The 15,247-nt window shown below is 34.2% G+C and overlaps 2 protein-coding genes across 3 annotated transcripts; one reads left to right on the top strand and one right to left on the bottom strand.

Moving 5' to 3' along the window:
* The first annotated feature begins 1,186 nt into the window (after window positions 1-1,186).
* Window positions 1,187-2,112, top strand: LOC120196532. 2 transcript variants are annotated; one of them, XM_039198325.1, is made up of 2 exons: window positions 1,187-1,275; window positions 1,378-2,112. In XM_039198325.1, the coding sequence occupies exon 2, from the start codon at window positions 1,440-1,442 to the stop codon at window positions 1,749-1,751; it is 312 nt and encodes a 103-aa protein (XP_039054256.1). In that variant the 5' UTR covers window positions 1,187-1,275; window positions 1,378-1,439; the 3' UTR covers window positions 1,752-2,112. The 2 variants fall into 2 exon arrangements, with proteins under 2 accessions (XP_039054256.1, XP_039054262.1); XM_039198331.1 differs by having other exon boundaries at window positions 1,193-1,275; window positions 1,427-2,112.
* A 963-nt stretch (window positions 2,113-3,075) lies between these two features.
* On the bottom strand, window positions 3,076-13,494 carry LOC120196580 (RAB11-binding protein RELCH-like). Its single transcript, XM_039198355.1, is given in 21 exon segments — window positions 3,076-3,494; window positions 5,130-5,246; window positions 5,380-5,503; window positions 5,577-5,717; window positions 5,793-5,898; window positions 5,979-6,180; window positions 6,258-6,390; window positions 6,501-6,618; window positions 6,737-6,951; window positions 7,046-7,113; window positions 7,116-7,197; window positions 7,377-7,586; window positions 7,664-7,738; window positions 7,819-7,947; window positions 8,039-8,113; window positions 8,876-9,445; window positions 9,528-9,698; window positions 10,744-10,851; window positions 11,378-11,568; window positions 12,260-12,412; window positions 13,104-13,494. Coding segments are annotated over 21 exon segments (3,570 nt in total). The 5' UTR covers window positions 13,306-13,494; the 3' UTR covers window positions 3,076-3,114.
* Window positions 13,495-15,247: the final 1,753 nt, after the last annotated feature.

Below are 15,247 nucleotides of genomic sequence, written 5' to 3'. Positions count from 1 at the left end.
ACAATCCCTGTCTTCATGTTAATAAATTTTACGTCCTTGTAATTCCTGTAGTTTCTGCTTGCATTGCTTGGAATTGACGCTGGCTTGTTTCGGAGGAAGAGAAAAGATCCTGGAAATGTTGAAGTCAAAGGGAAAATATGATTGGGTGGTTTCGTGCTATGGCCGAGAGGCCACAGCACCTCTTTCTCTCTTTCTTTTTGATGCGCCTTCTGATTTTGGTTTCCCCCCTCTCCTTTTGCCAATCACCCGTTGAAATAAATAACTCTGCCTCCAGCTTCCCACTTTCATTTTTGAGAGAAAAAGAAGGAAACATATGTGGATTTAGTTGAGACGTGTGAGGTGGGGTTGGTTATGAGATAATGGTGGGTGGTTGGATCCTTGTTGAATCTATAAACAATATATATATATATATATATTAATAAATAAATAAATTATAATAATAAAAATAAATATATAAAACCCGGTTAAAAACGGTTGTCTACAAATACGTCGTGCTTCAATTCGTGCTTTCTTTATATATATTTTGGTAAATAATATTTTTGGCCAGTTCTATTTTTAGTCAATTTTATTTTAGGTTTGTTGACATATCATGTTAATAAAAATAGTTAAAATTTTAATTTAACTTCTTGATTTTAGATAAAATATTAATTTGACCTTAAATTTTATATAAAATACTTATTAATTCCTAAATTTCATATAAAATATCAATTTTTATATTTTAAAAATAAAAAGCACCATAGTTCGTTAAATTATGCTTAGATGATTGTTTCGATCATTGATATTTAAAAAGGTATAGTAAGTGATTTTTTTTAATTTAATGATTATTTTGCGGTAGTTTAATAAATTTATTGTTTTATTCAAATGATTGCTTTGATCATTAAATTTATCAAACTATTACGAATTTATCATTGTGATATTTATAATAAGTGTAAATATATAAATAAAATGATTATTTTTTAAAATTAATTAAAATTTAATCATTGTTATATAATATTTTAATAAAATATAATTATCCTTTTGTAATAATTTGATAAATTTATTAATTATTTTATAAGTTTTGAAAGTTTAGTAGTCAAAATGATCATAATAGAACAGTATAGTGACTTGTTGTGTACATTATCCATAAATTTATCACTATAAATATTACTATCCTACCACTTACTTCTGTTTATCACACTTCTCCGCCGCCCAAACAAGCCTCTCACCGCTCCCATCTCCTCCATCTACACAAGTCCCTTGCCTTCATTTTTCCGGCTGACCAAGAAATTAAATAAGGTAACTTTTAAAACCCTAAACTTGATTTGATTTCTTCTTCTACATATTTTTTTTAGAATAGATTGTGTAAATTTCTGGTATAAATCTGGTTTTTAAATTCAGTTTTGGGTGAGAAAAAAATCGCTGAAAGCATATTTCGAACCTTCAACAGAAGCCATTGGAAGATGAGTGGCGGGGGTGGTTTAAAACGCATGTTGGCCTCGGCTGTTGTAGTTGGGGTCAGTGAAGCTCGAGGTAGAATATTCGGACACATGCTTAACCCGGCGGGGCAGATTTCAGCCCATAAGATTTTACGCAAAAAGCTCATCGGCGACAAGGTTGCGGAATGGTACCCATACGACATCAAGAATGATGATCCGCGTGTCATGGCTCGGGGAGAAGAAGAGCGCCGATTGAAGCTTGAAATGTTGAAGAGACGTGGTAAGGGACCACCGAAGAAAGGCCAAGGAAGGCGTGCTGTTAAACGCAACAAGTAGAGGTAATCGGTTCTGCACATCAAATGGTTTATGTTTTGACTTCATAAATGGATATCTTCTTGGACAGTTCGTTGCCATGTGCTAATCAAAATCACTTGAACCGAGAATAAATTGAACTCAACAAATATGGAATTGGATCACTCTTTGGATTTTAGATTGTAGATGAAATTGTTGAGATAGGGATTTAAATCGTGGTCCCATTTTCGGTAATGGGTTGCGATCATTGCATGTATCACTGTTATGAGATAAAGAATTTGGACGGGTACCTACACCGTTATATAACGGTTGCAATTCCGATGGCGACCGCCATTTATACCCGTGGTTGAGAGGAAGGGATGAATTCGAATTTGTTTATGGATCATATTTGGACTATGGATAAACAGATGAAAACATTTTGTCCCTCAGCAGAGTTCAATATCTGAATGTTTTCCAAAACCAATTCTTTTCTTAATGAGAAAATCTGAACCGGTCGTCTTCACAACATTTTATTTGTGTAGGTTGGGTTTTAGCCAATGCCAACACTCATATTAATCTTAATCATATATTCATTGAAATTCGAACAAATGATTCATATATTGAAATTTGTTTGAATAGACAAAAATAATATTAATATTTTGCTTGATGTTGACTCAAATCATGAACAAATCAACTTGTCAGCTAATATCATTGATTATGATCAGATGCTTGGATATGGAGAATGCCATGTAAATAACTCCGGTGAAGTCTCATTTTAACTTGAACAAACATTTGCTTTTAGGATAATAGAAAATGTATGGCTGTTCAGTTCATCTCTTTTCTATTTACTCTAATTTTCAAACAAAAGGTTCTCATGATCCACTTGTAAAAAACTTAGTTGATAGTGGAAAGTTCATTCTGAAGAACAGAACCTAACCAAGTTAGAAAAATTAAATATTTTTTATTAATTAAATAGTTACTTGAACCGAACAAATCAGATTAGAAAAACCTTGTTGAGAATCAACCAGGCTCAGACTGAACTGAAAACCCAAGGGCAGTTCTTCCAGCCCAATAAATCTATAAAACCTGTGGCTTGCCTAGACAGAAAGTTCTTCATGGCTTTCAATTCATTTATATCAGCCATTAACAGAATTAACTTCACTAGTTTGCTTAACCTTGAACTATTTTTTCCATTGGAAACTAATTAATGTTGAGTGGCTAGAAAAACAACAAAAATGCATTGCCTATGACTTAAATGCAATGCTTAAAGATTACTGCAGTCCGCATAATCTCATCTCATTTTTTCTTCCTTGATAAGCAAGAATGAAAGAAAATTATAATCAAAGAATTGACATCTGCTACTAGCATCCTCATAAAGGAGTTAGGGAAGAAGAAGTCTGACTTGTTTTCAGTGATTCTGCAGGTGAGTTTCATCTTGATTCTTTGCTTTGCCTCGAAGCCGGTCGGTGACCCTCATGATGCGCATGAATCTGGTATCCTCAGGTGCAAGTGACTGTGCCCCAGGTGCAGGGGATCCAACTGGACTCGTTGATGCAGTACTTTCTTTCTTGCCTAGCAGCCCACCCTCACCAAAGAAACTAGTCATTGATGATGCAATCCCGATGTGAGCTCCCATAACCTTACTCAAAGCGTCGAAGGTTCCACCCGACCTTTCTTTCAATATTATTTCAAGGGCCTCTTTGTGTGCTGGATCTAGTGCATCAGGGTCCCTTAATAGGTTTTGTATGGCAGGGAGGAGGAAATCACGAATGCTATTTGCCGAAATTTCTGCAACAGAAACAAGTAAAATACATCAACAGAAACCTTCTTTTGATGTAGAACACAATGGAGGAAACCATATACTAGATAATTACAAATTAACAGCACCAACTTTTTATGTTTCCCAAGTGTTCTAGGACAGTGAAGTTTGGCAAATCCGTTTGAAGGTCAAAAGAATTTCTGTCGTATTAAAGATGAAACTTCTACCAAGCTTTTTCCGAAGAAATAAATTATCTAATTAAGATGGTCTTAAAGATTTTAATAATAGAACTCCCCAGACACCTATCTTTCAATCTTGAGTTCACTAGTTTATAGCAGGAAGGGTGATTGGTGGAGGGCGATTCACCACACTGCTCTGACGAACTGACAGTTCAATGCAGGTTAGTATTAACGGAATTTGATGCTACAAAACATTAAATCATAACTATAAGAAGTATGTATTTAAATCCAATCAATCAGGGGAGAGCAAGTCTCCGTGGGGTTTTAAATTGAAAAATATAGAGAAATGTATTTTTACTACATTCTAATAAAGTGAATGTACAAGCCACCTATTGCTTTGAGAAAAGGGGTTAGAAAATGTACATTCCATCCTATTCAGAGGTAAATTGCACATGAGAAATTAATGTATCAGTCAAAACATTCACCATGTCACTTGCCAGAATTCAAATCCCAAAGACTGCAAAAAGAAATGGAACATTCAGAATGTAAGAAAGCAGTGGAAGAAGAAATCAAGACCCTAGGAAACAATAGCACATGGGTCCTTATTGATCTACCTCCAGAAAGAAGACATTGAGTTGTAAATGGATATTTACAGTTAAATATAATTATGATGGAAGTACTGAAATATTCAAGGCATAATTGGTGGCAGGAATCATACAATCTTATGGAATTGATTACCAAAAGACCTTTGCACCAGTAGTCAAGTTGAACACTGTTAGAGTATTATTGTCACTAGCAGTAAATGAAGATTGACCCTTCTACCAATTAGAAATGAAAAATGTCTTCTTAAATGGAAACCTTGAAGAAGATGTCTACATAGAAATTCCCCCATGCTTGGAAAGATACTCTAAAAATCATAAGGTATGTGAATTGAAGAAATCATTGTATAGTTTGAAGCAATTTCCAAGAGCCTGGTTCGACAGATTTACCAAAGCCTTGGTTAAAAATGGCAGCAATTCCCATATGTAATGGGGTAAGGGGGATGTAGGATAGTAGGATGCCACCAACGCCAGGTTGAGAGCAGCTTCCGTGAAGACCTCCAAATTATGAATTGCCCCCCGTGGGACTCGATCCCACAACCCCAAGATTAAAAGTCTTGTGCTCTACAATGTCAGTATGATCAAACTAAAGGTGTCTCCAGAAAAGAAGACAATTCTCTTACTATATGTATTCTAAGTCTTGTCTCTATCTTATCTTGTAAATAATCTTATTTTATCTAAAGTAAAGATAGATTACGAACAAATAAGTTTTAGTCGTAGTAGGTCACTATGTACTCGGCCTATTAATATACTTGTACAGTTTTAATCAGAAAATTAAGAGAATAAAATTAAAAATCTCTTTACCAAAATACCTACTTTCTACACAAAATATTGGAGAACATAGAAGGGAGAGAAATGATGACTGTAATCACTAAGAGAAGCAAACCTGTCGTATCCACAGCACAAATGGCTTCACAAAATGCATTAGCTCTCTGTCGACGAGACATCATATCAGTTGCAAAAACAGGCATGCTCGACAGTTGGAAAATCTTGGATAAAAAATGTAAATCATGTTAAGTAAACAATAGTTCCACAGAAAAATTGGATAATGGAAAGCACTAAAATGGCTAAATCATAATGCACAACTCAAACATGAAGGGCTAAGAACTGGTTTTTCACATGAAAGTCAAGGATATAATCCCTAAATCGCTCTGTTGTATTTGGAACTGCTACCACTAACGAACGGACCACAGCCATGGTTGTTTCATGAGAACCTTCTTCAAGAAAAGCATCCATTTGAACACGTATTTTATCAACAATCTGTACATGATTTGTTCGTTAGAATGATGTGTAGAAACTGCATCAGCATGAATTACAATAAAACCCTCTGTACCATGTCATTTTTAAAATGTTGTGCCACAGCCCCAAATGCATCTATGCTTGCGTTCTTTACATTCACGTTTTGGTCCGAGCCAAGGGTAATCAAGGCAGGCAGAACATGTGTGGATGCAACTTTTGCAGTAACATATGTCACCTGTTACAATGTACGCAAGTATCTTATTGTGAGGTATAACAAGACAAAGTTGTTTTGAAGGAAAGAGAAACATACAATGGCTTTCAATATATTAGCAGCACCGATCTTCAATTCTATATTCGAGCTTACAACCATTTCCCACAAGATATCAAATATCAAGCTAAGATGCTCTTCGAATGTGCTGCATTATTAAAGTAGATTCTACGTGAATATTTAGAAATAAATAACAAAAACTTAGCACTAGAGTTTTTAATTACAAACCAGAGGAAGCGGACAGCATTAACAATATCATTGTTGTATGTCGGAGAATGATTCTGTTTTGCTACGCCTTCAACTAATAGCTTTCTCAAGTAGTCTGCCAACTGTTGACGCTTACCAGGAGATCCTAGAACACCCGCTAAGAGAAGTGGCAGGATACCTAGAGTAGCAAGTCTCTCGGCCACAGCTACTCTTGGTTTCAGACCTGCAACCAAGCAACAATCACGAAACATGCAACAACAAAATGAACAAATGGTTAACAAGATTCCAAGGAGACAATACCGTTGATTCTAGAATGAATGTAGGTCGGGAAAAATGTTAAATCAGCAGTATCCCCAACTGCTATCAAGAATACAGGAATCATTATGTGTGTCGAATAAGACTCCCCAAAACGTTCAGAAACAGCCAATAAAAACTGCAATGTCATGATGTAGTTTAGCAATAAGAGAAACAGCATTATTTCAATAGAAGAAGCATAAAGAAAGAAGAAAATCAATCCCATTAAATGCAATATTGACAAAATACCTTTGTAATTCGGTTTCTTAAACTATCCTCTTTCTGGGGTAACACACAAGCCAATTGTATCAAACCAGAAAAGCAGTTCACATGCATCCACTCAAATGCAGGCCACTCGACATGTCCCCTAGTAGAATATAAAATCAATCAAAATCATTTCAGCTTATATACTCATCTCATAAGTCAGATATATAAAAGAAAATGCAAGTTTGGAAAAAGAAACCAAAGGAAAAGGAAAAACTTACCCAGCATACATTTCAAGGACTGAGCTGGAAAATATTGTCCCATTTGACTCTGAAACAGAGGAAAATGGGCACGTCTCAATTGCTTTCTGATGCACATAAGGAAGCAAGTCAACCAAAATTCTTAACAAAATATCAAGATTCCAGCGCTCTCGTTCACCTAAAGTACGCAGGTGGGACTCCACTGACCCTTCAACTCCAGAAACAGGTGGACAACGCTGAAAATATTAACAGCAAGAGGGGAAAGCATGACAAATTGGAAATGTGGTAGTACCTACCAGAAAACGATAAAACTGACTGGCGAAAAGTTACCTCAGCAGAGGCTATGATATGAGAGATTAGAACTTTCAACATATGGTCTAACTTGTTTCCCCAATTATTATTGCAGGTAGTAGTTCATTTAGTGTAGTTTCAACCACCACTCCGGATGGATCACAGGCCAATTGGAACATCAACTCCTCAACCTGTCAATATACAAATAAGGCAGTGGAGAATGTTATGTGTTTTCCTATTATAATTTTCTCTATTTTTTCCAAGTTATTATATTATGCCAAGGGAAAAAGCCTCCAGTCCATAGACCATGGTCAGAAAAGTCAGAAATTTTCCTCCTTGATTTCCTTGAAGCATATTTAGTGAGGCTGACCTGGAAATATTTATCCATATGTGGAAAGAGTGGGAGTAGTAAGGCCAGATTGCGCACAGCAGCTTCTCGGACAACGGTTGCTGGGTCTTCTATCAGTTGTTGTACGATAGATAAAATAAGAGAATCACGAATCTCAGGTCTGACAAATTCAGCAAGCTCCCCGCATGATTGAGCAACAAGCAACCTGCGCTCCTCATACACGTGATTTATCTGCACTCACAACAATATGAAATCAGGCTACCGTAAGTACAACTGACAAAGAAGAAATAAGCAGCCCAGAAACTCACTTGTTCCCAGCACTGGGGGAGTAGCTCTATTTCTGTTCTCACCTCCCCAACATTTTTAGCAAGGCTCACACATGCCTGAAATGAAGTTTAAAAGATTTACCACTGTATCTACACTGGTAGCTATTGATGCTCTAATGGGATTCTCTGAAACATACATCCATTATAATTCGCCTCTGCTGTTCATCTGGACGTTTAATCAAATTAAATAGTGTGTGCGTCAATGAGTCTCGAGTGGCATTATCTGGATGCCGCTCGATAGCACACATTATCAGAGGAAGAAGCTCCTAAAGTCAAATAATTTAGTGTGGAAAATTAATTTGTAAGGATAACAAATAAGATACAGTCCGTGTAAAAAATAATAGTCAGAAAGTGAACCTCCCGATGGTTGATCAAAACATAAGGAACAATCTTGGGCAAAGCATCAGCAAGGATTTGAATCGTCCCCAAACCCTGTTTTAATAAAACTGCATCAGACATGATAAATAAATGTGCTTGAATTTCTATGAAGAGAAATTGTAGCAAATCTTGACAATATATTTTGTTTTGGGTGGGAAAGCAAGTAGTCCTAGACAAGATCTTAGTTTTTTTTTCATAAATGTATCCCATTATATCATTGATATAACATGAATATGTATTAACAGAAAAAGCTTAATTTTACCAATTCATAAAAAATGTATAAGAAACAAAATATATCAAGCTAATTCTCTTTTAGAAATGTACCACAAAAAATCAACAATCAATTTCATATTTTTCATTAAACAATAAAAATAATATTTACCATTAAAACAATATAATGAAGTTGAAATTTTGAGATTAAAATTTAGGGTTCCCCCCCCCCCGGGGAGTTATAAAAAGTGATTCCAATCTGATTTTTGTGTTGAAGAAATAATGCATGACAGCAGGAGAGCTAAAAGTGGAGAGTTATAGACAGAAGAAGTTCCCCTAGGCTAAAAAGACAGAAAAAATATGTTTGGTACTTGGTTGCAGACTTGAAGTCTTATTGACAAATTGTAAAGGTAATTCGTTTTTGTTAAATTTACAAGATTGTGATTTGACTATTGTGACAAACCTCCTGATTCTCTTGATTTTAAGGGTTTGTAAGTAAAGATTGATTGGTAAAATAAATAGATAAAATGATGTCATTTTAACAGTTCAACCAGCTCTAAATCACTATGGATAAAATTAGGTTATCAGACCACAAAAAAAACTTACCATATTCTCTGGAGTAGGTCCCGTGCTAGGTGTTTTTGGTTTTGGATGCAACCTATTTTGTTCTGATGGAGGTTTCTCATTTTGTTGGGATAAGATTCCACCAGACAGGAAACCATCACTAGTGCTTGAAGGATTCACAACTGGTTCTGCCAACTTTTCTTCAGGCTTGTGAGTGCTGTTGTCAAATGTTGGAACTGGCGGTGACAATGCATTGCTGTCTAGAGGTCCTGCCTGCTCAATGGAATGAGTGATAAGAGTTTTATTCTCATCCATCTCAACAACTTTCTCTTCGGTATATGTTGATTCTTTCTCAACACAGCTGGAATCACCTAAATTTGGAATATTTCTTTCCTCTGCCTTTAATCTTTCAATTTCTTTTTGCAAAGCCTTAATTTCTTCCTTGTAATTTTCGAATGTCTGGGGTTGAGCAGAGTCAACACTACTAGTACTAGCCACCGGATCTTGTACAGAACTAGATCTGTCGACATGCTTTTTGAGGGAAGTGATTTCATCCCTGCAATCATTTAGTTCCTTCCTTTGGTGCTCCCAGGCACACTTCACATCTTGTATCTGAAAAAGTATGAAATTGCTTCAGACTTTGTAGCATCATCAAATACCTTCTATTAAAGCAATCAAGTTTAAATAGAATTACCATATTTTCCTTGTCCGTCAGGTCCTTCTGAGTGGCTACCAAGGATTTTGTCAATGCATTTATCTGTCCTTCAGCCAAATCTTTGTTTTTTACCAAAAGCTCTTTTTCATACTTTAATCTCTCATTTGCTTTTTGTAGTGATTCGTTTTCTCGAATCATAGAAATTTTCTCCTGCAAAAGAAGAAACCTTAATGTCTTTAATGATACTAAACTCACTGCAAGTAAAAAGATCTTCATGAAACAACAGATATTGTTGAAACAGTGATCCTTCTTCAAAGAAACATATTAAATAAGAAATTATAAAAATTGGAAACACGTTGTTATTTAATGCTATAAATTTTAGCAAAATTCAAACAATTCTTAAAACATTTAATGGTTAAATTGTTTATAATTCAAACAAATTGAATTCATGGAATAAACAAATAAAGAAATTGAATTCAATCGGTTATATATATTAAAACAGATGCCTCTAAAAAAGAAAATAATGTAATGGTTTAGAATTTTGACACATAGATTACTTAAAATTTTGCCATGTATCGTTTAATATATAAATTTTATTTTATTTTTAGATGTCAAAGTAACATTTAGTGAAGCAACTTGTATCTGCAACACAAGGAAGACGGATCCATTACGACGAGTAATGCCATTGCCAACCATGTCCAAATTTAAAAGAATAGGGCTAGTGGGGCAAGATTTTAGTTCCAAGTTATTATATCTGACTGATATCTATGGTTCATAGATATTTTCCTAATGAAATAATTCCATAAACATAATATTAGAAGCAACAACTTCATTAACCAACCAACAGTAAATCCAGGTTACTAGATTAGTTTGTGTAGAATTCTGAAATAGAATACTTTCCCTTACATTTATTCATCAGCATTATGGGTATATATACAAGTATAAAGGTCCTATGATATGTAAAATAATATCCTACATTAAATACAATATATATTAGTCCTAAGATTTTGTCTACAAATCAGTAACAGTGTGTAATGAATATTGCAACTGATAGTCCAAGTTTATTTTATTGCACTCAACCAGGGATTTTATATTGACAAACGCAACACAGAAAATGCAAGAAAGAAAGCAGCCGACGGAAAATGACACTCTCATAAAGAAAAGTCAATAACCATAAAGGACAACAGCTATAATGTTCACAAATGAAAATATTCAGTATTATTCTGAACGAATAGTAAGAGCACAGCTTGCCCACCTCAGCAGCTTCCGTACTTGAAGATAGGTACTGATAATAGTAATGGCGTAAGGCATCAGGCACAGATGCCGGTGAGTTCTCCCAAACATCTAGGTTCTGATCCGTAACCTGAGGTTAAACAATAAATCAGCTACAACAAGATCTAAAACTAGCTGTAGAATATGCACATTCACCAGCTTAGGCTGCAGGTTTAAACCCTTTCAGGGGCCTCAAAATCTGCTTGTGCAAGAGAAAAATTAAGATATACCACAGAGAAAATGTGAAAATTGGTTTCTATTAATTATATAAATTGATAAAGCTCATCTCCCTGCTAGAAAACCAGGAAAGAAGATAACATGGGTTCTAACATCAAATGAAAAGCGGGATCAACTTCCAGTCAGGGTATTCTGTTTTTCGAAGTAACTTCATGTCAAGAAAAGATGCATCTTGATGTCATGGGAAAACAACTTTCTTCTTCTTGCAATTTCCAAATAATAATTAAAAAATTCCACAATTTTCAGTTTAGAGTGTTTTTCATCAAGCTTTCAGCATAGGACAGTCAGCCCTTGCAGCCATATAGGTCCTTTAATACTAATTAGTGCAGATTTACAGAATCAAAAAGTAGTACCAAGAGGAAAACACTACTGAATGTTACAGATACCTCTTCACAGAATGTCATTGCAGTTAATCTATATCCACCTATCAGCAAATATTCTTTTACCGCACAATTTAAATCTTTACGCTCTTTAGCCTTCAACAGGCCTAGAGTAGATAAAGGAGCATCTCTTTTTTGCCGATTGACTTCCAAATCCAATGCATGATTTTCGTTATTGCTCGCACTTGAATCTACATTTGCACATAACACAAAATGAATTTACGCACGCCAGAAAAGTGATGGCTAGCTAATGACTGAAGTATTAAAAAGTTCTACAATCCCCATATTTGCTGCCAGGGATCCTACAAAGCCCACTAATTATGCAAAACAATTGCCAAAGAAAAGCAACTGCTGAAGAAATATAGGCATCAATTCCTGAACAATTGTATGAATATCTAGCATGACAAGCAGAAAAGAATATTCATATATGCGTAGTCAGGCAAGGTGGCCAACCTCACGGAATGCAAAAAGCGACAAAATGAATAGTTTCTTCATTATTTACCTTTACCATAAGAACCACACTGATAGTGAACCTAAATGAATCAGGTAGCCAGTCTTGACCATTTTGGTGTTTGTAATGATTCTTAGTCATAAATAGAGACTCTTTCAATCGAGCAGCATGCTAAAAAATTGTCATGTAAAGAAATTAAATTCTTTGAACATATAATTCACCATAAAAAAGAAAAAAAAAGGTTTAGTTGATTCTTTTGCTCTTTGTTTCTTTTTTTTTCCTCTGTAAAAAGAAAATGAATAAGAAAAAGAAAAGGCAAAGGCAAAAATAAAAACAAAATGAACAGGAAACAAAAGACAAAATAGAAAAAACATCAACCAAATAGAGCTTAAGTGTATCCATTCAAATAACAAACAAATAAGAAATTTTACCACTCAATTTATCCTGAGGGAGAGCTGATTTCCGTTGTAACTCAGTCTTTAGTTTCGTAATGTCTTCTTGAGCTAAACGCAATTCATAGTCACTGAGTGCTAACTTTTCTTCTATTGCTTCTTTCTCTTCTAGCAAACTTTGAGGGTCTGCAACTGAATTTCAAGAAGAAAAAAAAACAATATATGAAAGTTTCATCATGAAACCATCAGTAAGATTCGCTTATTCTAGGTCTAAATTGAAAATTGACTTTTATTCAAGGGCTTAGAGCATTATTAAAGTCCTAGACATATACGACACCAGCAATGAGCTTCAGATAAATTATTTCTTTAGGCAGATACCTTATCTCACATACCAGAAATTTCTGTATTTGATGATAGCTCAATTTGATCTCCATTTCAATTGGATATTATAGATTTATATCTTTTTTGCTTATCTTGAACGAGGTTTTCATAATTTGCTACTTTCTGCTAGTAATTCCAATATCACTGGAACCTACAAACTCATTCATTAATCATAACAGTTTCCATTAAATTCTACTTTATGGTTTGTAATTCCAATATCACTGTAAGTCAAAAGCTCATATGGTAATCATAATCACTAATTAAGTACCAATATCTTCAGCAAAAGAATTCTTTCTTTAACATATATATAAAATATGTATTGTATAGCAGGATGGTCAATACCTTTACAAACAAACGCAGTACGGTAGGTGTAAGCTGTAAGAGGTACCAATTCATACATATATACAAGCAGTGCCTTAATTTCTTTACCCTCTCTCAACTGGCAAGACACAACAAGTTAAATCTTTAAAGAGAAAGAGGAATTAAATAAAAGCAAATGCACCTCCAAGAGAGCTGTATCGAGAGATCTGATCAACAGGAAAATGGGAAGGATCGGAGAAGAATTCCTTCAGACGAATAGCTTGAGCGTCACGACCTTCTTCAAGAAGCTCGTGGAGTAACTCGAATGCCGTTAACAAGTAATTTTCTTCAAGTAGAAAATTCACCACAAAATTACACCGCGATGATCTATCTACATCCATCATCTGAGTCTGATCCTTCCGTTACATCAATCAATCTCCACTGCCTATCAACATCGGGATCCAATCGAATTCTCGTTGAGTAATTCAAATGCCGTTAACAAGTAATTCTCTTCAAGTAAAAAATTAGCCACGAAATAGCACAGCGATGATCTCACAACATCCATTATTTGAACCTGATCCTTCCTTTACATCAATATCACTCTCCACCGTTTATAAACATCACGATTTAATCAAATTCTTCTACCGAATCAAATTCTATTTTATTTGTTGTGCGAAATGGAAGCGCCTTGCAGAGTTCGTGTATTTTGAAAGTTTGATTGAGATGGCAGGGAGGAGATGGAGTTTTGATTTGGTGTAACAAGGAGTATTATATTGCTTGGGGAGACGATTAAGTCAGTTTCAACCTGATTGAATCAATTTTAGACATTGATTAAGATAGTTTTGTTGTTCAGTTATAGAATTTATAACTCAATCAACATATTCTAAATATGACAAGGCGTAAATCAAAATAAAGTAAAAAAAAAATCATTATATCATTACTACTCAAGGTATTTTGCTTGTAAACATTTACTATATAAGAGTATAATCAACCACAAACTAACCCATGACTCTACGATTTATTCATACAATCATATCAGTGACAATGAACTATTTGATATCACTCACTAATTGTTAGAGTATGCTCAAAGATCAATCATATGATGATTGTATTGACATATTTTGTTTATATAAAGACATTATCGTTATTTTCTTTTGTTATATTTTTGTGTATTGAATAAACTAAAAGATTATAATGTCCATATAATAATATGATTATTATTGAAAGATCCTTAGTTGAGTATTATTATGGGTATGGACAATAATAATACGTTTAAAGGCTAACATGTTGTTGATTGATGACAATGTGTTGTTATTGACATAGAGATGTCAGAATCAATGTATGAATATGTTGTTAGAGAATTACATATTGGATTGGCCCACTATGAGCATAGGTCTTGGATTATTATGTGATGGTCACAACATTTCTCATGGTGATAACTATATATATAATCCTCAGACTTGACATCATTAATATCTCAACATATATTGTTGTATGTTTTGATACATTTAAACATTCTCCGTAACTGGTTGCACTATAAAGACTGATATTGAACATATCATGATAGATGTAGTGGGGTGTGAATGATCAAGATAAGATTTGTCATTCATACATAATAGGAAATATATCATAAGCCATTTGATTGAGTGGGACTAGAAATGGATGGCCATGCTCGAATAAGTTGATATGAGATATCACAAATTATTCGTTCATTATAGTATACTCTAGATATCAAGAAATAATAGATGGACTATACAAGTGATACTATTTCAATACTTGTGTCTATTCTAGATATAAAGTACAAAAGGACATAATACATAAAAGAGTTAGTCACGAAGATGTTATGTTAAATCATGATTTCGTGTAACTTAGATGACAATGATATGTTGCTTTATGTCTTGTTTGTAATATTAGAATGGTTCTAATATTACTACTAATGTTACAATAACCTACAGGGTTACACACCCAAGGGTTGAGATGAACAAATTATAATAAGTTACACGTGTACAATTTTATTGTACTTAAATAAAAATATGTAATTAAGATTAATATATATGTATGATTTTAATTATCATGTATATGTTGAATAAATATTAAGAGAAATATAATTAATGTATTTAACATGTCCCGACTTTTTGTACTCATAGCAAATTATAAGGTCATTCTCCTTGGATTCTTCTTGAAGCCTTCTTTTCTTTGGAATCTTCTTCCTTTGTTGGACTACATGAATCTTTTGAATCTTTTGGCAAACATTGTCATTTCTTCATCCTCATCTTCATCATTTGAGTCACTCTTTTTTTGGGTGGATTTTAGAGAAACACCAATCTTTTTCTTCTTTTCTTCATC

The sequence above is a fragment of the Hibiscus syriacus genome, unplaced genomic scaffold (genome assembly GCF_006381635.1).
Source record: "Hibiscus syriacus cultivar Baekdansim isolate YM2019G1 unplaced genomic scaffold, ASM638163v2 tig00004661_pilon, whole genome shotgun sequence".
NCBI lineage: Eukaryota > Viridiplantae > Streptophyta > Magnoliopsida > Malvales > Malvaceae > Hibiscus > Hibiscus syriacus.
This window is presented reverse-complemented; position numbering and strand designations above follow the sequence as displayed.

Coding starts and splice junctions, on each gene's coding strand:
- LOC120196532 (XM_039198325.1), top strand. CDS start 1,440: ATGAGTGGCGGGGGTGGTTTAAAACGCATGTTGGCCTCGGCTGTTGTA.